At 34.6% G+C, this 26810-nt stretch overlaps 4 protein-coding genes across 5 annotated transcripts; 2 read left to right on the top strand and 2 right to left on the bottom strand.

The window, feature by feature from the left end:
* Positions 1464 to 4874, top strand: LOC18588980 (DNA (cytosine-5)-methyltransferase). The gene is made up of 10 exons (XM_018127825.1): positions 1464 to 1690; positions 1800 to 1910; positions 2151 to 2244; positions 2347 to 2465; positions 2571 to 2693; positions 3175 to 3526; positions 3632 to 3726; positions 3992 to 4057; positions 4157 to 4221; positions 4359 to 4874. Exons 1-10 carry the CDS (start codon positions 1616 to 1618, stop codon positions 4435 to 4437), a joined length of 1179 nt encoding a protein of 392 aa, XP_017983314.1. The 5' UTR covers positions 1464 to 1615; the 3' UTR covers positions 4438 to 4874.
* Positions 5220 to 9575, top strand: LOC108663474 (pentatricopeptide repeat-containing protein At3g54980, mitochondrial-like). The gene has a single exon (XM_018127797.1). The coding sequence runs from the start codon at positions 5795 to 5797 to the stop codon at positions 8390 to 8392; it is 2598 nt and encodes an 865-aa protein (XP_017983286.1). The 5' UTR covers positions 5220 to 5794; the 3' UTR covers positions 8393 to 9575.
* On the bottom strand, positions 10017 to 13519 carry LOC18588979. Its single transcript, XM_007013752.2, has 3 exons — positions 13301 to 13519; positions 11601 to 12098; positions 10017 to 10832 (listed from the first exon to the last, which is right to left on the bottom strand). The coding sequence occupies exons 1-3, from the start codon at positions 13401 to 13403 to the stop codon at positions 10306 to 10308; spliced, it is 1128 nt and encodes a 375-aa protein (XP_007013814.1). The 5' UTR covers positions 13404 to 13519; the 3' UTR covers positions 10017 to 10305.
* Positions 23606 to 26363, bottom strand: LOC18588977 (cytochrome b-c1 complex subunit 7-2). 2 transcript variants are annotated; one of them, XM_018127849.1, is made up of 4 exons: positions 26133 to 26362; positions 25894 to 26051; positions 25113 to 25160; positions 23606 to 23947 (listed from the first exon to the last, which is right to left on the bottom strand). In XM_018127849.1, exons 1-4 carry the CDS (start codon positions 26224 to 26226, stop codon positions 23879 to 23881), a joined length of 369 nt encoding a protein of 122 aa, XP_017983338.1. In that variant the 5' UTR covers positions 26227 to 26362; the 3' UTR covers positions 23606 to 23878. The 2 variants fall into 2 exon arrangements, with proteins under 2 accessions (XP_017983338.1, XP_017983339.1); XM_018127850.1 differs by lacking the exon at positions 23606 to 23947 and adding an exon at positions 24591 to 24998 and having other exon boundaries at positions 26133 to 26363.

Below are 26810 nucleotides of genomic sequence, written 5' to 3'. Positions count from 1 at the left end.
AACCGAGTTAGGTGTGAGGTCAATGAAAAAGGCTGTTCGGGGCTTTAGATAAGGAATCTAACTTTCTTTATCAATAAAGGTAATGATCTGTGATTATATATTTGATGTATGAATACTTGATGACAATTAAGAGACCTTTGAAGATGACCTTGGGTGGGTAAGACTGATATTGTATGTTTTATTTGTTTCCGTTGTGTAATTTTATTTTCTATTGCATTAGGATGCATGGCTGGTCTATCCCAACACATCACACCATAGATTGTGAAGTTTAACATATGTGTATATCGCAGAACATACATTTAGATATTAATTCGCTTGGATGTACATATGTCTATCAGAATATATATGTATTTATTAATATATTTAGATGAACATACTTTTTACTTTCGTGTACGTAATGTCAATGTTCTAATTTAAATATATCCACATTACTATAATATCACAATTGGTAAAGGAAATGACCATCACAAAAAGATTTAAGTCATTCTTGAACACTCGCGTGGTGAAAGTTATTAATGAAAAATTTATAATTCAATGTAAAGGCAAAATTACGTGAAGAATCAATTCAGGATCGTAAAAATTACTTGAAATACAATTACAAAAATTATATCTAGGAGTAGATTTGATGGGATGATAATTAAAAGATGATCATTGCATTTATATAAGTATGTGAGGATGAAGTGACAATATGTACATATATCTTATTGAATTATAACATTAATATTTTCATATTATATGTTAGAAAATAATTGTTAATAAATTGAAATAGATACATTTTAAATATGAACCTTAGGGTAGCTGGCCTTAAGAGATTCTTCCAACTTAGAAAAAAAGGGTATATACTTTTCATCAACAAGAAAATTAACATGTATAATGAAATGATATTGGTTGTTGAAAAAAATATAACAATTGGGAATTTCACAAAATTTTTTGCCGATATAGAGTTAGAAGAGAACAATTGAAACTAATAAAATGCCCATACACTTAGAAAATAAAGTTAATGAATATGTTAGAGGGGAGGCAAGCATCTTCATCAATTAGAACTTCATTATCACAATCTCATTGCAAAAGATTGCACAATGCCGGTATTGAAGTTGACAAAATGTTAGAAAGATTGAGGGAGATTTTCTTTTTCATAAATAAAAAAAAAGTGATGGCAAAATTGATGTTGTCCTCCTTTATGAGCAAGTGATACATATGGAAGGATTAGACAAGGTAATTTTAATTGTTTATGTGAGATAATTTTATTATGTACGATAAATATTTGTAGGATGAAAATTTTGTTTTATACATATAGTTTTAATTATTTTATTATTTATATATAATATTTTTAATAGTAAAAAATATTTTAGATATCTTATATAGTTGATGAACATTGACATTTTTATACTGTCATTGAAAAATGGTCCTAGTAATATAAATCTAATACACTTGAGGGGAATTATCTTAGACAATACACTACACCTGACGTTACGTTTGCGTTATTTCATCTCATGCTCATATTTGACCAACGGTTACACCCTTGATAATTCCCCTCCGAACTTTGGATTGGAAGCTTAAAAAAAAAACCAAAAAAGCCAACAAGAAAAGCGGCGGTGTTGGGGAAGAAAGAGAAATGGCGGAAAGTATATGCAGAGGGGCAGAGGAGCCATGGCGAGTATTAGAATTCTACAGCGGCATTGGCGGCATGGTTGGTATCTCTTAAAACCCCTCCTAAAACCCCCAAAATTCTAAATCGTTTTTCTGTTCTTTGAATTAGTACTTGATGGGTGCGAGTGAGATATTTACTTTTGTTTTAGAGGTATTCGCTAATGAAAGCTGGTGTCAACGCTCAAGTAGTCGAAGCCTTTGATATTAACGATAGAGCTAATGATGTTTACCAACACAATTTCGGTCACCGCCCTTATCAGGTCCTCTCGATGGGTCTTCTTGCTTGATTTTATATATTTATGAATTATGATTTTTTATTTGAAATTCCCTTGTTGTTCTTTTAAAATCGATCTAGTTTTGTCCTTTTCACTGTGTTCTGGTTATAGTTGACTGTAAATTTTCATATTCGGTTTCCATGCTTTGGTCTTAGGCTACTCAAACAATGGAAGTTCCTACTTTTTTACCTGTTTATGTTATGCTGAACATTGTGGTTGGGACAGGGAAACATTCAGAGCCTAACTGATGCTGATCTTGACAGCTATAAGGCACACGTGTGGCTTCTTTCCCCTCCTTGCCAACCCTACACTAGACAAGGTGAAGCTTGCTAATGTTGCTTACTACACTTTAAATAGATTATTTTGATTAGTTGATAATTAGCACTGTGAACATGGGAAACCCCTTTTATTTTTTTGTTAGGTCTTCAAAAACACTCTGCTGATGCTCGGGCATTTTCATTTCTTAATATTCTTGAACTTATAACACGCATGTTAAAACCTCCAGTTATGCTATTTGTGGAAAATGTTGTTGGATTTGAGGTATGGTTCTTGAGAACGCATTTGCGACATGATCCAAATTTGTAATTTGAGGTCTTTTACTTGCTTCTCCACTTTCTGATCTCTCTCACTCTGGAAATGTTGCAGACTTCAGATACTCGTGCAAAAATGGTTGAAATATTGGCAAAATCTGATTTTGTTACACAGGAGTTTATATTGAGCCCACTTCAATTTGGTGTTCCCTATTCTAGGCCACGTTACTTTTGCTTGGTCTCTCTCTCTCTCTCTCTCTAGATATATATATTTATATCTTATATTTAGAATATTCTATCAGCCATTCAATAGCTTAAGTTTTCAGCAAATATCAGCATGGCACAATTCAATAAGCAAATTGAGCTCATTTGACTCATGTTTGAGCTTAGTTCAGTACTTCAGTTATTTTGTATTGGCCAATTTGTTCGTAACTTGAATATTCCTGCATATAAATCTGTAAGTGTGCTTAGATCTGAAACCAAGGACAAGTATTTTGAGAGAAGTCTGATATGGGTAATAAATTGTGTGAACTGTTGTACAAGTTCTAATAGGTGGTGCCAATTAATAGTTGATAGAAACTTGGGTTTTTTATCTAGAAACTTGAGAAGTCTTTAGGTTTCCTTTTATCTTCTTTTTTTCTTTCTTTCTTTTTTGGTGTGATAAGTTTTTAATTTTTTAGTCTTAAGAATTTAGTGTAATTTCTGGTTTATTTCTGCAGGCAAAAAGAAAGCCCTTATCTTTTCAGTGCCAACTGTTCAATAACCAGCTTCTTTGGTCTCCAAGCCCGTTATTTGGTAATGATGAGAACATGGTGATTGGTGAATACGATCAATCACAAGAGAACTGGGATAAGTTGATCGAGTCTTGCCAACCAATAGAGAAGTTTCTTGAATTTACTTCTTCAAGTGATCAAGTAGACGTGGAGACCTGTTCTTTCGGGACTACTGATGTTTCTGCAAATGGTTTGGAAACTTCTGAGGAATTTGTTGGAGGAGATGCATTTGATTTCAGCTCTATAGATCAGTTTGTAGTTCCATTAAGTCTAATTGAGAGGTGGGGAAGTGCTATGGGTATCTTTTCGATATTGTTTAATTTTTATTGATGCCCACTTGAACTCTAACGCATTTACTGAGCATCATCTCTTTCTTCTTAAAGTAATCCTTAATGAAATTTAGATATTGTCTACCCGGATTCGAAACGATGCTGTTGTTTTACGAAAAGCTATTATCGATATGTGAAAGGTACTGGCTCCCTCTTGGCAACAGTTCAGGTAGAGTTTCCTTCTTAGAATGCTGACATCTATCATTGTATACTTAAAGTTGAGGCTATATGTCCAGCTTATCAGATGATACAAAGCTCATGCTCAACTGCTTTATATACTTCTAAATATTCAATGTAATTAGCGGACCCAACAATTGTAGACATCAGGGCAGTTTCTTATCTTATTTGCCGTGCAGTTACCTTTAATGCAAATCTTAACATTATCTTGGTGTTGCCCTTTTTTTGCATGACATTTATGAATGGGCAATGTGCAGCCAAAGAGAAAGGGGAAAGCTACTTCGTTAAAGGAGCAGTGCCTTAGATATTTTACACCAAGGGAGGTATGTGTGTTTTGATGTATCTATTGATTTCCCTGGTTTTATTTTCTCATTTACAAAAGATTTTAGAAATTCTAACTAGTTTCCTTTTACAATGTTTAGGTTGCCAATTTGCATTCTTTTCCAGAGGATTTTCAGTTTCCAAAGCACATAAGCCTTAGACAGCGGTATGATGTTATCCTTGAGGACTGTTTTTCTCCTCATTGAACTAAATTTTACTGTATTTAACTTTTTAAGAATGTTGCTGTGGATAATGTATGTATTGTTTTGACAAATTGGAGTTATCTGTTTTCTTTTGATGTAGTTATGCAATGCTGGGAAATAGTCTAAGTGCAGCTGTTGTTGCTCCCTTACTCCAGTATCTGTTTGCCCAACCATGCTGATTTTCAGCTGAAGAGCTCCATTCACCAGATGCAGATCATTTTTCCCTGCAAGGGTGAGTGTCTGAAGTTCTTAAGCCAGGGCATTGTGGCTCCACTTAGATCCAGTCTGAAAATCTAGTAGCTGATGACTGAGTGGGTCCTATTTGTATCTGATTTGTTCCCCTTAGGAAATTAATTGGCAAGTTAGCTGAGGGAGGTCTGTCCAAGGGAATGTAGAAATTGTATTATAACCATCATATCTAGAGGGATGAAAAGCTTTTGTATTTTTTATTGTATGTAGAATGATGTAGGCTTAATAGATGGTAGGTAATTTTAAACTTGCCAGCAAGAACTTGCCATGGCATGTTTATAAGCAAACAAGTGCTACTTATTGTTGTTCAGTAAACATTTCTGAGTCATCTCGTAAATGAAACAGCAGTTCTGCAAGTTTCTATCTATTTTCTAAAGGTCAATGAAGAATTATAATCCATTCCTGAATGATCCAGTGCTTTGCACAATTATGAATGAAGCCTAAACTTGTATAGTCATTAGGTTGTTGTGACCCATGCTTTGCACAATACTAGATTTTGTTTCCTCGAATAAACTTGTTTGAAGCTTAAATTTATAATTTCTTAAAGTTAATAGGTATGTTCCTTGTGCAAGTGTTCATAGTTGTCATTATTCAAAGAAATAATTCACTGAATGCATGGGGAGCTATTATTTATGTATTCACAATCTCTATGCCTTGAGGTCACTTTTGCAGCATCCTTTGCATGACAAAATAACTCTGAACTAGATGAGGAGAAGTAGACAGCGTAGCAGGTACAATACCATATGGATTATGGAAGAAGGAAATATGGGAGATCCCATATATAGCTCACTGCTAGTTAAGCACATTTAATGGATATTGATGCCACCACCTTACCACTATTAATCTATTATCCCTGCGGTGGCATCACAATTACACCCATACTCTTCAAACAGGAGAATACATTCACCTCTTTATTTACCCAAATGATCTCAACTAGTCTTTAATTTCTTTTCTCCGGCTTGAGAAGGGTTTGGTTCAAATCCCTGATCCTGCAACAATTTAGGGTAAATTCCCTAGAATCGTTATTTGGGGCCATTTTTGTCTACTCACCAAAACTAACTTCGGCCCACCATTTGCTGGTCAAAACGAAGCCAATTCACATTGACGTATCTGACCCAATTCCGAAAGCCGACGCCATAAACTAGAAAGAGCCCAGCTCAATCCATAGTTTCTCCCCTTGTTTTTCACTTTTCACTTCCGATTCAAATTCAGGGTTTAACCTCTCAAGGGTTTTGACACGAGCTCTGCCTCTCTTCTCTGCCGAGCGAAGGCAAAACCCAGAGCGAAATGAGGGCTCCACTGAAAAATTCTTCATCCATCTCACCTTTTCTTCTCCGTTCTTTTCCAAGCCCCAAATACCTCTGCTCTAACCCACAAACACCACTTCCCGGGAATCCCAACCCAAACACTAATTTTCTTGAGAAAGTCACCTCAGATTCCCACTGTCCGAGTAAATCCATTTCAGATTCCGACAGTCCCGGAAGCCTTATCCCGCCCACACCCAAAGACCCCCGTTTAACACCATCCTTAACACAAGATACAAGCTTGACCCGAACCCATGTTATCAACACTCTTCTGATCCACAGAAACAATCCGGAATCGGCTTTGAAGTACTTCCGTTTTGTCGAAAATAAGCGGGGTTTTGTCCGAAGCATCGATGTGTTTTGCGTTCTGCTTCACATTTTGGTAGGATCCCAACAGACTAATAAACAAGTTAAATATTTGCTTAATAGATTTGTTGCAGGCGATTCAGGACCTACCCCTATTGTTTTTTTAGATCACTTGATCGATATAGCGAAAAGGTTTGATTTTGAGTTGGATTCGCGGGTTTTTAATTACTTGTTGAATAGTTATGTTAGAGTTAGGATTGATGATGCTGTGGATTGTTTCAATGGAATGATTGAGCATGATATAGTTCCTATGTTACCCTTTATGAATATTCTTTTAACAGCATTGGTTAGGGGGAATTTGATCGATAAAGCTAGGGAGTTGTATGATAAGATGGTTTCCATAGGAGTTAGAGGTGATCGTGTTACAGTTCTTTTGATGATGCGTGCATTTTTGAAAGATGGGAAGCGTTGGGAAGCAGAGGAGTTTTTCAAGGAGGCTAAGGCTAGAGGGACGGAACTTGATGCTGCAGTTTATAGTATTGCTATTCAGGCTTCTTGCCAGAAACCTGATTTGAATATGGCTGGAGGGTTATTGAGGGAAATGAGGGATAGGGGATGGGTTCCTTCTGAGGGTACGTTTACAACTGTTATTGGGGCATTTGTGAAGCAGGGAAATTTGGCAGAGGCGTTGAGGCTCAAAGATGAGATGTTGAGTTGTGGGAAGCAGTTGAATTTGGTGGTTGCTACTAGCTTAATGAAGGGATATTGCAAGCAAGGTGATATTGGTAGTGCTTTATATCTGTTTAATAAGATTAAGGAGGATGGGCTAACTCCTAACAAGGTTACCTATGCAGTTCTGATTGAATGGTGTTGTAGGAAGCAGAATGTGAAAAAGGCATATGAGCTTTATACAGAAATGAAACTCATGGATATTCAACCTACCGTTTTTAATGTGAATTCCTTGATTCGTGGATTCTTAGAAGCTTGCTCATTGAAAGAGGCATCCAATTTGTTTGATGAGGCAGTTGAGTCTGGCATTGCCAATGTTTTTACATATAATGTTCTCTTATACCATTTCTGTAATGATGGTAAGGTAAATGAAGCTCACAGTTTATGGCAGAGAATGGAGGATAATGGCGTGGTACCTACTTATGCTTCTTACAATAACATGATACTTGCCCACTGTAGAGCAGGGAATATGGATATGGCACATACTGTCTTTTCAGAGATGCTTGAACGGGGCATTAAACCTACTGTCATCACGTATACCATATTAATGGATGGGCATTTCAAAAAAGGTAATGCTGAACAGGCCTTAGATGTTTTTGATGAAATGGTGGGCGTGAATATTACTCCCTCAGACTTCACATTCAACATAATCATTAATGGTTTGGCCAAAGTTGGTCGTACATCTGAGGCAAGGGATATGCTGAAGAAGTTTGTTGATAAGGGTTTTATCCCTATATGTTTGACATACAATAGCATTATTAATGGGTTTGTTAAGGAGGGTGCCATGAACTCTGCTTTGGCAGTTTACAGAGAAATGTGTGAAAGTGGGCTTTCTCCCAATGTTGTCACCTACACCACCTTGATTAATGGGTTTTGCAAAAGCCATAACATTGATCTTGCGCTGAAAATGCAATATGAGATGAAAAGCAAGGGTCTTCGATTGGATGTTCCTGCTTTCAGTGCCCTCATTGATGGGTTTTGCAAGAAGCAAGACATGGACAGAGCATGTGAGCTTTTCTCTGAACTCCAACAAGTTGGGTTATCTCCCAATGTGATTGTTTATAACAGCATGATTCGTGGGTTTAGGAATGTAAATAACATGGAAGCTGCTCTTGACTTGCACAAGAAAATGATAAATGAGGGAATTCTTTGTGATCTGCAAACATACACTACACTGATTGATGGATTGTTGAGAGAGGGTAAATTACTCTTTGCATTTGATCTTTACTCAGAGATGCTTGCCAAGGGCATTGAGCCTGATATAATCACTTATACTGTTCTGCTAAATGGTCTTTGTAATAAAGGACAGCTTGAGAATGCTCGCAAGATTTTAGAAGAGATGGACAGAAAGGGTATGACTCCTAGTGTTCTTATTTATAATACTTTGATTGCTGGACAGTTCAAGGAAGGGAATTTAGAAGAGGCTTTGAGATTGCATAATGAAATGCTTGATAGAGGTCTCGTACCTGATGCCGCTACTTATGATATTCTTATAAATGGAAAAGCTAAGGGGCAAACTTCTCTTTCTGGAGTTTCTTGTGCTTAAATAACCGGCAAATTATTGCTTCAAAGCGTTCCATGTTTCAATCCAGCTGGGAAAGTATTGAGAAATAGCTGTCAGCTGCAAAGAGACAAGGCATGTTGGACTGCCATGCATTTGAGGATGCAGAGAGAAAGTTACCTTTGGTTTATGGTGGCTATGGATGCATGATAGTGTGGGGGTTCCGGACTGGCTGGAAATGCAATTGGAGTTGGCAATGTATAGTTTTGTTGAGTTTTGCAGTGGCTTCTCTTTTGGGTACAAACATTCAAATCTTTCAACAAAAACCTCCTTATAGTTCTTCAGTAACTCCACCATTTCCCCTTCATTAACAGAAATCAGAGCCACATTGAGGCCCCCTGCCAGTATTTCTTTACGCACTAGTGCCTCTTGTACCCATCTCATAATTTACACTTTTGTGTAGCCTCCATTACAGACCGATTTAGCCTGTCCATATCCGCTTGAGGTAAGGTCCTGTTGAAGGTCAGCTGCTTCCCCTCATGACCACTTACTTCACACTGCCCATCACTGTCACCTTTCAAGTCGTTCTGTTGGCAGTTGGGAGTACCACATTTGCTACTCTTTTTGGCATGTTCTCACCATTGCCGGCTGTTAAGCATCCATGTATAACTAGCTAGCACCTCCTTGTAGAAAGAGTAACGTTTGTCTCTAGCTCCTTCTCTTTCCATGCCCCTTCTCACCTGAGAGCTATTCTGACTACCAATCCTGCCAAGCTAGCTCTTTTCACCACAATACATCTACTGTGGATTACCCTGTTATTCCCTCTCAGTGTAGCAGCATTCATTTCAGCTAGCTCCTTGTATCTAATGAATGCAGAGGCATAATCCTTCACCTGTCTTCTTCCCTTTTGAACTTGGATGTACACTTCCATGACCTTACCGAATTAGCTGAAAACCTCATATACAGCTTTCCAGATGAGCCTTATACTGAGGTCATTGACATAAACGGTGTGAAGCATAGCCTTCCAGTCCTCCCTTTGATGTCCTGATTGGTAGCCCTGTCCACCATCCCGGTCCTTATTCCAGCGCTGGCACTCTCCCTCTCATGTTTTTTTTTTTTGTTCCAGTGGGATCTGTCATTAAAAATAATTTGTTAATTTATTAACATGTATAATCATACATGAAGGTATAAAAAAGTGTAAAACTTGATTAGTTTTACACCGATGTAACTTCATCTCTCCTCATTATATATATATTGATTAAAAATATTTTAGAGTTTGTGTGTTTTTTTTTCTTGGAGAAGAAAGTCATTCCTGGTGTGTAAATGGATGGAGATGGGGCTTATTGCAAAATTACTTTTCGATTTAGTTCATTACAATTATGTTTTAAGAAGTAGTGTATTTCTAACGGATTTCATAATTTTCAGATCCTTGTTTTGTCACATATTTGTAATTTTTTTTAATTGAGAAAAAAGAGATTTGAATTTTATTCTAAAGGTAAAGATTATGTGCCAATTAATGAACCCAATGTTCAAGTGCTGTATAATCTTTTTTCTTTATTCAGTCACAATTCATAATTGCTTATATTATGGTTTACTAATTTGTTATAACTAAAATATACATTTGACTTAGAAAATCATTTTATCAATATAATTTAGAAAAACGCAGAAATGAATAGTTAATAATTTTTTTATCATTTATTATGCTAAAATACATAAACACGTAATAAAATCACACTAGTATGCTATCCTGATATAGTATATATATATATATATATATATACTCTTATTTTGTTGGATTAATATGCTAAAGCTCACACGAAAACCCTTGATTTGCCATGCCATGCCATGCCCAAAAATGGAAAAGAAAACATTCGTAGTATAGCAAAAGATTGGATATATCCGGATCGAGGCCATATCCGACTTGCTTCATCAACAGCCTTGAGAGAGGTTGATCGTGATCAAGGTTTACGGACACTCAATAACTTCACATCGTCAACGACAGGGCCGCATAGAGAAGAGAAGTCATCACTCCTCATAGTGTAAAAGGTGCTGAGGAACATGATTCTTGTCCTGGTGGAAACAGCCTTGAATGTAAGCACAGCACGCTTGAATCCACCTGTGCCCTTTGACTCGTAGGGAACTTTGAGCGTGTCTTTGCCAGCGAATGCCTCCACAACCATAGAACCTGCACAAGAATTGTTAGCATCCCCGACGGAGAAGGAGAGTGTGTATGTTTTGCCAATGATGGTTCTTGCTACTTGAGCAATAGCGCTCTCTTTCCCAGCGACTAGCTCCACTGCTCTTCGCCCTTGAGGCACAAAGTAATGGTCTGAGTCGATGTACTTGACGGCCTTGAGGGATTCGACCATCCATCCAGGGAGAGGAGAGTGATCATCTTCGATGTTGGGTGGGATTAGGACACCCCATGGAGTGTTGGGGAATATATACGCACCTTCTTCGAAACCTGCATTTTTCAGTATGTTCTCTGCAGAAATAGAAAATTAAATTGCCAAATTAGTCGTCATTACTAACAGTCTTAATTAATATTAATTTCTATGTTAAAACCAAAATTAATTTATTTATAGTGAAAGAATAGCATTCAATGTCATTTGAACTGGGACCGAGGTGGTAGGTACTGCACTAGTTTCTAGATGGAATTGTCTGTTTGATCAGCTGGCTGAATCATAACTTGAAACCGGTGGCCACACTGTTGTTGTTATAGCAATATCTCAAATTCAAATTTCGCTCCTCTTCTGTCAAATTTTCACCACTGTCATTTTGGCAACATCACCATGAAATAATTTAATGTTATTAATGATGTGTGAATTACATAAAAGTTAATCCTATTTTCACCCTGAACGATGGCTTTAAGGAAAGGGGAAAGCTACACCACAGTTTCTAACCGGATTTCTACACATCAATTAACAGAATCAGAGTGCTAAATGCACTAGTCCTGATTAACCAAATGAAGGGAAGTTTTGTTTTGAAAATGCCGTATACCGAGCACTTCCTAACATTAACATAGATTCCTCCAGCAGGAATGACCTATAATTTGGTCAGTCTCCCTCATCATTGTAGCCCATACAACGTACAACATTTACTTTTGCCAGTTGCTCCATGTCCCACAAAAAAGATGAGCAGAAAAAGACCGCTATCAAATTTGTATATATGTGAATTCCCCCGGGTGAAAAACCAAATTTCAATCAGGTCTAACTTAAGACACACAGTAATTCAAGGTGAAAAGAAGACTTACTGTTGGTTGCTCTGGGAGGATATAAAGCCTTGATAGCAACAGCATCAATGAGGGGTCCGCAAGCTGGATCTTCCTCCTTTCCTGTATTATGAATAATCAACTCTATTACAGCAGCTATTGCTTTGAATGCCCATGCATAACTGTCCCAACCGTTGCTGCTATACACCGTTTGGATAGGCAGCACACCGGAATCCGGTGCCACCGTGACGTTCAACCTCTCCTCTTGAGCACAAGTCCGAGCTGCACTGAATGTGATGGAGTAGTACAGCCCTACGATCACCTTTATAGCCTGCTTGATGGATGCGTCGTTTCCTAGCCTAACTGCATACGCCCCCTCGGGCACCACCAGCAACATGTCCCCTTGCTTTTGCCCAGACTTTATGTATTCAACAAAGCCCTCATTTATCCATCCTGGTATTGCGTACCGCCCCACAACCACGGTTCCCTTCATGTTTGTTGCATTTGGGGCGCGCTCAAAGTTTCCATTATCTAGTAGCCCTGGATTCAATCATCATAGAAAGACAAAACATTAAACCCAACCTCCCATTCTTCCATGCTTGCTATACAGCAAAATTGAATATGGAATCAGACTTCAAGAGCTCACTTTATTATAGTTTCTTCAATCATGAATCTTAGTGGTCCCCAAAAGAACAGATAGAGTTATAGAAGAAAGATGTTTGAGTGAGTATTCAGTATATTGAAAGTGAAAATGTCTTCATTCAAAACCAAAGGAAATAAAAAAACAGAAACTTGTTCAGCAAACTTTTGGCATGTTTGCTAAAAATAGTAAACTATAAGGCTATAACAAGCTATGTACTGCTTGCAACCATTGATGCTAATACTGCATTTTAACATGCATCATGTGCAAACTCCAGCTCAAGCCGATCCGTGGTCCATCACCAGAATTTATCACGACCGTTCCAAATAATCTGCTACTACATATCAAATAGGTTGATTAAACCGGGCCTTGCTTAGGTAAAAAGATTTTCTATTTTTGAGGATTTCTGCAAAATTTCCCTGAAAACCCTGTAGCTAGACCATAGTCATGAATTTTGAGTCATCACATCCAAATGACCTCAAAATACCCTCCACAAAGAACAAAAATATCATAATAGTAATGTCATACTGGTCATTCTCGACCTACGCTTGATCTTTCAAATCCTAGCTGGAATTGTCTTGTGGTTTTATATATGACAAATTAATATGCAACAACTAAGCATACTAACTTAATAAGATTTCTTGTACCAACCAAAAATATCAATTTCCATCCCTATATTCCTCTGAATTCTGCTCAAAGGCGGTCAAGAGGCGTAAGCAACAACAGGTTGAAAGCATTTAAGAAGAAGATTTTGGACCCAAGCAAAGCAACCAGCTAAGAGCATCTGCTTAAACCAGAACACATGGTGATCAACCAAGCAAGCAATTTAATATAAAAACCATAAACATGGTGTTGTCATTAAGGTTTCTTAGCCCGTACTACAACCTCTCTCCAAAGCAAAAACGAAGAGACGAAAAGAGAAATTTTTTTTTTTTTTCAAAAAGAAAGCTCTAATTTCATACTAAAAGACAAACTATTTTTCTGAAAAGCTCAAGCTGTTAAGAACCATAGTAACAAATTTAAAAGTTCGTGGTAAGTATACATGTGTATATATACATATTTTCGTGTATATAAACAGATATGCATGCACGAGTATTCTTACCGTCTGCCACAGTGCCGTTCCTCTCCGCGGTGCCATTGGTTGCGGAAAGGGCGAGATGGCAGGTGGCGCAAAGGAGCACCGACACTAAGATGACCCCTCGCATTGCTGTTAAGTCTTAGTGTACTTTCTAAGAGAAAGAAAGAAAACAAAACAGAGAGATGCAGAAAACAAAACAGAGAGATGCACCTTCAAGTTGCTGAGGGCTAAACAGAGGAGAGAATGGGGCTTATATGCATGCTGAGTTATAAGAAACCCCTTGGATTTGAGCAGAATAACGAAGTTGACATTCGTGAATGTATCTTCACGTGGGGTTTTTCTGATGACGTAATTGCTCCTTGGGTTGCTCTGGTGGAGGTTAAAGACAAAAGCTGTTCAATGTCACATGGTTTCACTCCCTAAGCTGTTGCAACGCATGCAAGGCCATGACATCTCGAGCTTAAACTTTCATTTGATGCCGAGGACATTTTTGTCAGTTGATGGTTAGATTAGTTTTGCTTTGTCATTAATTAATTAGAACATAGTACTAAATATACATTCATCATCCCGTTCACTTTGTTTCCTATTTATGTGGAACCATTGATTTTTGATAAATTGTTACTTACCTACTCGAATTTTAAAATAGAATGGATTACGTTTTTAAAACTCTGTTTGATTAATATTTTTACTTTTTTTGTAAAAAATGAATAATAAATAAAAATATCAACCACATGAAGTCTAAATAATCTAAAATTTAAAGAATCTTTATAGGCATGTATACCAACAAAAAGTTCTTAATATGTACTGAAAAGACTAGTGTTATCTTTTTTAATATAAATAATTAAATTAATTATAAAAAAACTATTATCATTTTGTTATGAAATCTTGTGAAAAGCTCTTTTTGTAATTATTGTAGAAATCGAAAAAACTAAAACAAGATAAATTAATATATTAATCAAGTGATAATTTTTTGACTTTTTTATTTTTACTAGTTTTTTTATCATATATTTATATTAATGATATGAATTAATATTTTAAATATATAATATATAAAATCTTTCAAAAATTTTGAAGACCACAGCCTCATAATTACACAACCATCTGCTCCTGATATGGAATGTTTTCCGATACCTAACAACTTTGTCATTAATTGATTTAATTAAGTATACTCATATTCAACATTTGAGTTAATTAAGTAGACACCCTTTACGGAATGTTTTTCAAAGCTAACTTAATAGCCAAAAAGTGCCCAAAAATGTGGTATACAGCCAAATCACATGGTATGGACAATGAATTAGTAATGCCAATTAATTAATGAGTCTTTTGAGAAGGTGACGAGTTTAGTCATTTATAACCATGAAGCTAATTTGACCATACACCTAAAACCCAAATCATTAATTAGCCTTATTATATAATCATATTATTAACGGAATTATGAAAGTCAAATGCGAACTTCTTGCCAACATGTATATGGGGGTGTATTAATCAGGTGATTAACATGATTCGATTTTGTTGTATTATGCTGCAAAGCATACCATGTGCCCCGTAGAGAAATATTGTGCCTCATTACAAAAGATTTCTAAAATCTTTTTATTTTTTTTATATAATAGTTAAAAATGTCCTTGAATTGTTTAAAAAAAGTTAAATAAATATTTATTTTTTATTATCTTCTATTAAACTCATGTACTTTTATTTCAAATAAAATAAATTTTTATAATTAATTATTGAATAATTATTACTAGTAAAAATGCCTCTTATTATTCTATACTACGTGACGTTGACGTTACACCGTTGACATAAAATGATAATGTGCTATGCTGATAGAATATTATGACATGACCATGAGGTATTTTTACCTTTAAAGTCAAGATCACGTGAGTAAAAAATAATAAGTGATATTTTAATTAATTATAATTAGTCAATCATTAGTTATAAAAATTTATTTGTTTGAAAATAAAAATATAAAAATTTAGTTCAACGTAATAAAAAAGTTATTTAAATTTTTTAAACAATTTAATAAAATTTTCAATTATTATGATTTTTTTAATTAGACATGCGTTTAGATTGCATTATCAGCAAGAAATAATTACATAGAATTTGACGATAACGTGGAAAGAATATGTAAAGGAAAACCGGGGCTCAAAAAACTGATGATAATTGCATGTGATTTACTTTTCTCAGAAGGCTGGACTAGTCTTCTGGAATCATGAAAAAGGGCAAAAAGGTTGTATATTATAACATTTTGCTTGGATTTTATCTCATGCAGAGAGTAGCATAGGGGCCCATTGAAAGTGGTTTCCATTTGCTAATGTCTGCTGATGAATTAATCCATCCGCAAAAGGCCAGATGTCATGATTTGAGGAAGCAAAGGTCACTGGTGTTTGGTGGACGTCATCCCTTCAGTTGAGTTCACACAAGATAAGAGTGAACTGGAATGGGAGAATGATGCGTTGCGCTCGCTTGATAACAAAAGCGTTCTAACAGCTCCTCCCCCTTCCCCTTGTCATTGCGCCTCACCCTCTTCAATCTTTTCTTTACTTCTTCTGGCTAATATATTATTCCATGACCTTTTAGTCGATATATTTAAACGTAATGAAGGATCAAATCCAAATTTTGCTGACAAGTGACACCCGTTTGTTTAGAAAAAAAAGAAAATTTATTTATATGTAATAAAATTGAGTCATGATAGAGGAGTCAAACCCCATAATCCTAATTGATTCTATGAAGAAACAATGAGTCATTCAAAATGGTGTGGTAAGAAAAGACTGATTAGTACAGAGAAGGAGAGATTTTATACTCGAGTCTATATTATATATATATATGTTTGAATGATAAAAATACCCTTTAATTCAGTACAAAGTAGCAGACAATCCTGCATGACGTAGTGGACAAGATGTGCAACTAGAAGAAGAAACATACCACGAGGAGCAGTGGGGCCAACTGATTACAGGATGGTGGAGTTGGGACCCGCAAGAGAGGGAAGACTGAAAATCTGAAAATCCCAGCTGACCTATTCCAAACCCTAGAACTCTAAGCGAGGGGGATCGTGGCTTGTTTCTGGGCTTCCATGCAGAAACAAGCACGTGGGCCCATAGCCCTTTTATGTACTATATACATATTTTACATAAAAATAATAATAATATATAAAAGCGTAATACGGAGAAAAAAAAAATTAGCAAAATGGGCCGACCTGAATCTCAGCCTCATCCCCTTGTGATCACCTGCATGTGGACGACCGAGCTTATGCAGGAAATCAAGGGGGCCTTTGTCCTTTTGTCCTTTCTCTTTTTTGGAATTTCTCTCTGGAATTTCTCTCTTTTTGTCTGGTCATAATTTTAGATCTACACCACTGCGAAGTTATACCATTACTTCAATTTAATCAAAAGGGCATTTTAATCTTCTTTCGGTAGCTTGGGACCAAAAAATTTTTTTTTTTGTACTTGTATGAATTTGGGAATCCAGATTTGGTTGTTCAAGGTTTATATCCTCGTTGGCGGTGCAATTGAAGGAAGAAAAATAGCAAGATACAAAATTAATATTTTTTTTTAAAAAAAAGCTATGGGGAAGCTCTGCCCTTTTGTTATTGGACTACTTCTCTTTGTATTTATTTAAAGTTCTATCACCAAGAATTATAGAGGTTTCATAAGAATTTTACTTGTGGTTTTATATATACTAGAATAGTGTCCGTAGCTACGCTACGAAAAAGATCACAAGAAATATTGATTATGCTATAGTAGATTTCAATTTGGTACCTTCAAAAGAGTTTGTAGAAAAAGTAATATTATATTAGTGAACTGTATGAATGTCCGATTTTTACTGATAGAGGAAAAAATAAATTGGTGTTAATTGAAAAGAATGATTTGTTCTGATTTCAATTACTGGAAACTTATACCTACATATATGATTACGAAATAGTAAAATATTAAAAAATAAGAGAGTATATAACATGTACTATTGGCAGATTAAGATAAACAATTGTACAATATAAGGCAACCATATAATATAAAGATCCTATCAATATAAAATAGTTATTAATTTCTAATAATATATCTTTTATATATAAAATGAATGGCTAAAGGTTGTCAAATTTAGTTGATTTATTTGTTCAATGATGACTATGTGCTATGTATATTAAGAAATGAATAAACCTTTTCGATTTTTTTATTTTGTTCAATGAATTGGATAAATATTTATTAGAATTTAAACATTCATGTAGAAAAGAGATGTCTAAATACTATGGATTCAAGTTCATACAGAATAAGATGATATAAACAGAAAATAATATTAAATTACAATTGATAAATATTAAATGAATCTATATTCTAAACATTAAAAATTAAAAATTATTATTTTTAAGTATTTTTTTACTGAAATAAATAAAAATAAAAAACCCTTCAAACGTAAAAAAAAAAAAAATCAGCTTTGACATAAGGTGTAAGAAAAATTAATTCAATAGAGAATGACAACCAATTGACCCAATTAGTTATCCTATTTAAAACAGAATTTATCCAAAAAAGACGATAATCCTATTAAAGATTATTAGATATATAATAAACTATTAAGAAATGAGAAAGTATATAACATATACTATTAACAGGTTAAAATAAACAGTTGTAAAATAAATATAAAATACTTAATAATTTCTAGTATTATATGTCTTTTATATATAAAATGAATGGCTAAAGGTTATCAAATTGAATTGATTTATTTATTAAATGATGACTGTGTGCCATGTATATTGAAAAATGAGTGGACCTTTTTGATTTTTTTATTTTATTCAATGAATTGGATGGATGTTTATTAGAATTTAAATATTCATTTACAAAAGAGATGTCTATATACTATAAATTTAGGTTGATGCAGAATAAAAGAATATAAACAAAAAATAGTATTAAATTACAATTGATAAATATTAAATGAATCTATCTTATAAGTATTAAAAGTTAGAAATTATTGTTTTCAATATTTTTTACTAAAATAAATAAAAGTAAAAAAGAAAAAAAAGCCTTCAAATGTAAAAAACAATGTAGTTTTGACATAAGGTGTAAAAAAAATTAATTTAATTAAGAATGAAAAATGTCAATCAATTGACCCAATCAATTATCCTACTTTTATATAATGAATTGGATGGATATTTATTGAAATTTAAACATTTATATACAAAAAAAGTATCTATATACTATAGATTCAGGTTCATATAGAATAAGAGAATATAGATAAAAATAATATTAAATTGTAATTGATAAATATTAAATAAATTTATTCTCTAAGTATTAAAAGTTAAAAAGTATTGTTTTTAAGTTTTTTTTATTAAAATAAATAAAAGTTAAAAAAAACAAAAAAAAACCCTTCAAATGTCAAAAACAACTTTTTTTAGCATAAGGTATTAAAAAAAATTAATTCAATAAAAAACGAAAGGTCAAAAAAATAAAAGGGAGTTCTAATTGAATGACACTTGTCATTCAATTAAAGACTTAATTGAAAAAAATTGAAAGAAATTGAAACATCTTACTTTTATATATATTATAAATGTTACNGAGTTCTAATTGAATGACACTTGTCATTCAATTAAAGACTTAATTGAAAAAAATTGAAAGAAATTGAAACATCTTACTTTTATATATATTATAGATGTTACAAAGTGGAAAGTCCAAATTGATATGGACACAAGAGGACTTGATGAACATCTTTTTCTTACCATTTTTTTTCAGTAAGTTTCAAACTTTCTTTTTATGAAAATTGTAACAATTAATTAATATCCATAGTGAATCCAAAGGTACTGATTGGAACTTAGCTGATATATATTTATCCAGCTAGATGAGACAAATATTGGAACTCCCACCATTTAAAAATACAATGAACCTATATTCATTGCCAAAGACATCAATTATGAGTGCCTATAAAATATTTTGATAGTCTTTGTTTGCTTTACCATGGCATGCATGAACTATTAATTATAAATATAAATCCTTCTTCGGTCAATCACTATCAATAATGATTTTGCCTGAAATCATCACCTCTTAGTACTGATCCTACCCTTTTTAAGATTCAAATAATGTGTCTTTAATGATTATAATAATGTTAAGTATGAACACTGTTTTCTGTTATAATTAAACCTTGAATTCTGAATGGTGATTCAACTATATTTTTAAGTTAAAAAAAAAGAAAAAAAATGAATTGATAGGTTGGATAAGAAAGGTGCATACATCTTTGTCTTTTTGATAGTGATACTTTAACATGATGATAATATAAGAATAGTAAAAGCATCAACAGTATGCCATGGAGCTTTGAAAAAGGAAGAAAAAAAAAAGAGAGAAGACAACAAATTAACTGGGGAGGGGGTCCAAATCCAAAGATACATATATACATAGTGGCAATCAAATCGAGCTAGCTATGTCTTTTGCTGGCTTAATCCGTCGATTTCTCTTCCTTGAATACGATGATGGCAACGCCTTAAGAGCAACTTGTATATATCAAGCTGGATTGAAGAACAGGACAAGGAAAAAATGTGAAGATCCGCTTTTAGGGTTCACGAGCTCGTGCATGCATGGGGTGCTGGAACCCTGTTTGAGAGTGACAGTAGCCAGCAGCTGTCTTCGCTCCCCGAATAGTAGTGTCGGAAATCTGGATTGGTTGTAACAGCGCATCCCTGAGATTGTGGCCACGAAATTTGAGGGGCTAACAGCTCTAGTTGCTGATATTGACAGAGGCCGACGAATGGAGTTCCCAATCCAACGGAAAAACCCCCAAGTCTGACTAATCACAAGTCGGATCTAAAGCAAGCAGTAAGAATTTAAAATTGCTTAGCTTTAATCAGGTGTTGCTTTCATTTGGATACTAACCAATTTAAATGAGGAAAAAAAAAAAAGGGTCAGGCTTCCAATAATGGACTGAGCTTTGATTTTAGACCGGGACTTTGTATTTGCATTGACAGGTATCAGCTTGCACCAATTTGTAGGTTTTTCTATATAACATATGAAAGGTTGTTGAATATCTTTAGTTAGCTAGTATTAGTCACTCTTTTCTTAATTATAAACTGCGTTTCTTTTTTTAAAGGTCTAATTTAAAATTTTTTACGCGATTTCATATTTTTTCTAAATTTTGAATTTAATCGTTTTAATGCAATAATCTGATTTAATCCATAATTATTGTGAGAAAGGTTCGTTAAATGCATCCCAAATTTCGTAGGGAGGTATAGATCCTTTCAATTAAGTATAGCATTAACATTGAGCGATGAAGTTACACACTTAAGCATATTTGACTTGAGCATTAATGTATGTATGTATCTATCTCTTACTCATAAAAAAAAAAAAATTGGTTAGAAACTTGAATTCGGCTTTCACTAAATAAAAAATACAAAAACGTCCAAGTTCATTCGATTTCAATGTGCTAGACTTGGCATTTTTCCATCTATGATGCTATAATGGTAGGATTTTGGTTATCCCGTTGAAGTTGCATTTGGTAACTTGAATTTGAAAAAAAATATATTTGAATTTTAAATTTTATATAAATTATGTGACACACACATGTAAACATGATTTTGATGAATGTTATTTTCAAATTAATAAAGTTATTAAGTCCTCATTTAATTGTAAATTTGTGAATATGAAATACATTTTGTACTTATACTCTATCAAATATATAAGTAAATGTGCATTTCATTTTCACAATTTACAAAACAAATAAAACCCAAATCTACTCTTTCAAATTGATGTTCCTAAATATGATCAATTAAATTCATCATAATGTGTAGTTTTGACGTTATATATATATAATTGAAAAAAGAAAGATTCGAACCCTACTCTTTTAAGTAAGGAATTATGCACCAACCAATAAATCAAATATTCAAGTGTTTACATATAGATATATTAATCTGTAATTAGTAATTGTTACCATATATTGTTGTAAATGTAATCTTTTTAATCGTTAGATAGATATTCTAATTATATATATATATATATATATAATGCAAACTTGATTTTTTAAGTAAAAGATATAGACATATTATGAATTGAATTAAATTCTTAAATATAATAATACTTATATTTCATTAAGCAAAAACAACCAATTATTATCAAATTTAATATTTTTATTGATAAAAATTTAAAATCTGTCGACAACTGTGGTTATTTTATCGTAAAAACTTTTTTTTTTATAGTGAACTTATATGGAACTTTTGACATGTGGCATGCATTAAGTTCCAAAAAGAAGCTAGGAGCCATATTTAGTATTATGATTGTGATTGACTGTTGAGATTAAAAATTATGATTGATGAAAGCAATTATCACAATTCTCTGTACTTTCTTTTGTGATTGAGAAGTAATTTATCACAATTGCAACTCTCTATACAATTAATTTGTCTAGGGTTGTGATCAAATACATGTTGGGTGCAAAATTGCAACTCCCCAATTGGCTTGGCATCCAAAAAGCTTACTCCTAAATCCTGGCAACTTAGCACTGCTAGGGAAGAAAATTAGAAGTCCCAGGGAGTTGCCTCCAGCGACGGTCGAGCTCGAGGGTTGGAGTTTGATCCCATGTCAAAATTGAACTGAACCCTGTATTTGGCTAAACGAGGAGGGATTATGTTGGGCAGATCAGGCGGTGCACTAACTGCCCACGCGTCCAACATTCATTGAACTTGTCTCAGGGATTAGGATGTCCCTGTCCTGTTTGCTCATGGCTGCCTGAAGGGAAGATTTGAACGTTCACTCACAGGGTTCTCCCCACACTCCGTACCTTCTTCATGACTTAATTCAATTACCAATCACTCCGGACTTGAAAATCTCCATTGATTAAAGAATGAATCCAAAAAGACAAGGCGGAGGATGGTTTATTATTACAAGAGCAGTTGCTGCCTGCATTAAAGGCATGGGCCTCATGGAATCACATGGAAATGTCCATCGGAAAGAAAATCTTCCTTGCAAGGCTTGAGTTGTATAATATTTAAACAAAGGGAGATGGATAGAGATGAAGGGGGACAGAAGATGAGGACACCAAAACCACCCATTTCCACATGGCTAATTCTACTTGGATTACACTGACATGTTTGGAGAAAATCTCTTTCTACTTTTTGTCCTCTTCATCAACAATTTTTGAACCATACCTAACAGGAACAGTCCTAGCTATTTGTATGGTGAAGAATAAGTTGCAATTAAGTGATGCAAGTAACTGTTTTAACAAAAATGTCAGCGCTTGCTTTTGTGTCTCTCCCAGTCCTGTACCAAGCTCAATTTTCAACCCCAATGTATATGTCAGTAATCTTTAGTTTTCCCCTTCATTCTTATTGATGTTTTCTTCATGTCAATACTACTATTTCGTTTTTTCTTATTAATATTTTGTTGTTTGCTAAGGTAAATTGTTGAGGGAACTATAGCTCAACTTTGTTGTAACGTGGAATTGAGAATGATCCGATCAGAGGACGACGGAGTTAAATGCTGGTGATCCAACTGCAGGACAACATAATCAATGGCAATTAGGATGGTTAAAAGTCTGGTACCTAGATAACATGGTTTAAGGGTTTCAATGGACGCAAATATTGGGACACATCCTAACAAGTGAGACATTTTTGCGGACTTTAAATGTTGGATAGAAATCCATATGATTTGGGCAAAGATATAAACAATGCTCTTGTCCTGGGAACAAAAACAAAACCAAGTTTTACTAAATATTATACAGCGATGAGGAAGTTAAGCATTTGCAACTATCGAAGGACAAAAAGAAAGTGCTACGGTACGATACTTGAGAGATTGATGCCAAGGATTAAAAATCCCCCTCCCTCATCCTAATTCCTATGGGTACAGAGTAGCTCAATTTGGAGAGCATGAAGATTATTTTCAGCACACCTGAGTGAAAGACCAAGATTTATTTATGGAGATATACCAATTTCGACAAAAATAATAGCAGCAGATTCGCGGGCAGAGGGTTGCCCGTTGAATTAGGTCTGCCACGAAAGCGTGAAGCCCACAGACTCATGGATCAGCTTGAGGTAAGGTCAGTCCTTAAATACCGACGGCCTCTGGGCTTTCTTTTTTAAGCAGGAAAAACTAATAACAATAGGATTAGTAACCATGATGGACTTATATAAAATTCAAAAGGCCACTTCTATAAGTAATACGGATCACAGGGAGAGACACTCCAGGCAGTCTTTAAGTGCTGAATTTTAGCCATGGGAAGTGTTTATAGGATAAAAAGTGTTACCTTTATTTGTCGGACTAAAAGCCCAATGGGCTTCAACGATTGCCTACAAAACTAGGATGGGTCGGTATAGATCTACACAAAAATGCAAGTTAGTTCAGGGGCCAACACACAAATCAAAATGAACCTAACCACTAACAAGAAAACCTTCCATGTGAGTAAGGTTTCATTGTAAATTTGCATTCAAGCATAAAATGCAGTTCGCTGGTTTACATATTATTAGGGAATTGCAAACAGATTAAACCCAATTAGTGATTCCATTCAAAACTGACAAAGATCACTGTGTAACCAACCAATAGGACAGGCAAAATTCATGTCCACATCTGCTAGCAAAGCATGATACGACATACAAATCACTGTTCTGAAGATAAACTCCAACGGCAATAGCTACAGGAGACTCTTAAAACCTCAAGGAATGGTTCGCTGATACAGGGGTAAAGCTCCTAAAGCTTCACGCTCTGCTCTCTCCTTCTTCACCTGCAAGATACCAACCGACAAGTATCTTAACACAGACTCAAACTCTATCCATTGATTTACACATTAAAAGCAAGTCATGCTTCTTTTTAACACAAAGAACATACTAGGTAAAAATTCTAATTTATATCATAGATAAAGTGCAGCAAAAGCACACAATGTGTCTGCAAATTGTGATTGATAAACAATATGACGGGACATGTAACAACCGGTACTAGCAAGCAACCTAGAAGTTCTCAACCATATGTACTTCCTCTTGATTGGTAAACATTGCAACAATCCAATCACATAGTAGTATTAGCAAGAAACCTGGAAGTTTTCAACCATATGAACTCCTCTTGGTTGGTAAGCATTGCAGCAATCCAATCATATAAACTTCATCCCAAACCAGCTAACTAATAAAAGTTAATATAACTACAAAGAATCTTGCATTTTGACACCAAAATGAACCATAACCATCCATCTTAATTTAGAAAGTTTTTTCAGATAAAGCTGGGGCCTTGTAGAACAAGATTTCAATTGCTGACATCCCAGACGATTAACATATGAAGATTGAAGTGAAATCTTCTTAAAATCCAATAAGTAAAAAGACAGAATTCAATCAGATACAACAATCCCTATAAAACTTTCTACTTTGATATAGTGGTAACAATCAGAATCATCTGAAATATAATTATAAGGAATTAGGGTCTTATAGAAACAAACTAGTCTCGGTAGTGAAACGGAGGAAATGAATACAATAAATGCAGCATGAGCAATAGTTCCCTAGTTAGATAATAAAATAGAAAATATGAAATTTGAATCCTATTACTTTATCCATTTATTTGTCGGAATACACCAAGTACTAGCAAAATTGTTCTACATAACTAGATAGAAACATACTAATTACTGCAGTGTACAGATTACTGTTCACATCATGTGAATGTTACTCCAAATCTCCAACTCTTCAGTTTTTCTAAAGTATGCATGCAGGAAATTTATTTGACACCTCATAAGGTAGGGACATGAGTGTATGACCTTCCTATAAGATAGCCGTATAACAAATTGAAGACACCTGTGTCAAATACATACCCATGTCCGATATTCACATGAAATAACCAAGCCAAAAAAAGAGGCAAAATCAAATCAGTCAATTAATCAACAGAACTTTACTGTTTTAAGAACTTACAAGAGCAAGCATATCTTGAAGATAGCTCCGAAATGGTGTCTGCATAGCCTGCAAAGGAACAATAAAATCCAATGAATTATGAGACCTCAAAGTACAGTAATGAAGTGAAGATGCATGTTCACATCAAAAACACTGATCAACTAATGCTATTTTTACCCATCCCCATTTCTTACAAAGTGAAAAGAGTGGCAAGAATACATGGTTTAGACTTATAAACATAATCAAAGAAATTAACTGATGTTTACCAAAAATAGACATTGCTTATCTTATAGATACAAATAATGAAATTTAAGTTCCTCACTCTGCATCCACTTTGTTTACTAGCCTTAGAGGGATTGAGCTCTATAGGTAAAACAGAGTTTAGTTCCCACTTTGCTACTTCCATTTAACAATTCAGAACAATTTAACCTTCTACATTTAATGGTTACCTATTGGTTTCGGAAGCAAAAATCAAGTACTATAAGTAGCAACCAATCCTAGAAAAGAACTCAAGAGTTCTATCTTACTTATATCCCATACAGGGCTACAGCCATACACAAAATATCAGGATATTAGTACACGTGTAGTGTTATTTTTTTTAATTATAAAAAATGCTAAAACATCAATGACATATGCTTTTAAAGGGTAATATGATTCACAATAGGATCCATTCGAGGTTTGTTCTAACATATAATGACCAAATCTTATTTAAAATTACAGAAAAACAACTAAAATCCCCCCAAATTAAGTACTCAAATACAATTCTTCCAAATCTAAACTGAAAACTGGAAAAAGTGGAAACCTGAAGATCTTTGGGGAGATACTTGTGCTTCATAGAGAGGTCCATGGCACGCTTAAGGCGTTGGTTACGGGCATCGACGATCTCACGTGGCAGCCGATTCAACGCCTCCTTGATATCCAGATCGTAGTAAGGATCGTAAAGATCGTCGTAGCGAAGGCCTAAGCAAATTCTCCAATAAGTTTAATTGAATTTAAAAAAAAAAAAAGAAATTAGGGTTAGCGTTTTGGGGAAAAGCGAACCATATTTGCGGAGGCGGGTGGAGAGGGCTTTCATGTGCAGAGCTGCCAACCAGCTCTTCTTCGGATCCAGAAATGATTGCAAAAACGACGACATTTTTTGCTTCTCTCTTTCTCTCTACCTCACCGTAGTTCCGAACCGATCTCTTTTTATTTTGTTTTCTGGAAGAATCGTCGATAATTATTTTTTCCTTTTTTCTGTTTCGCTGTCTACTACCCATTAGGCAAATACCAAGACTCTTTCAAAGCGCAAATGTAGGACAAGTAACGATGTCGTTTCAGAGCTGATGGATTATCGGGCCCCTATGCACCTAATAACCCCGTCTTTACGAACCCTATTTTGGTCCATTCTTTCTTTTGGGCCAGACCCTACGTCTCAAACTTTTTCTTTAAGGATCTCAGAGCTGCAGCGCATGCTTATTTGTTGGTCCGGACAGGATTACCCTAGGCTTGCCCGTCGTGGTTAAAGCTTGATTTGTGTCCATTCATTATGTCTGTCATGGGCAAGTTGCAACACCCTATTTAATTTTGACGCGTGATATTTAGTTGCCCTCGCTACCTCAAAAAATCATTGAGTCTTGAACAAAGGGTGACTTGTGCTTTAAATACAAGGATCAGTGCTGGCACCAAGGGACATCATAGACAAGTAGTTTATAATATTAAGTATAAATTAAGATATTT

This window comes from Theobroma cacao, chromosome 9, assembly GCF_000208745.1.
Source record: "Theobroma cacao cultivar B97-61/B2 chromosome 9, Criollo_cocoa_genome_V2, whole genome shotgun sequence".
NCBI lineage: Eukaryota > Viridiplantae > Streptophyta > Magnoliopsida > Malvales > Malvaceae > Theobroma > Theobroma cacao.
Note: the sequence above shows the minus strand (reverse complement) of the source record. Positions and strands in the feature narration are given on the sequence as shown.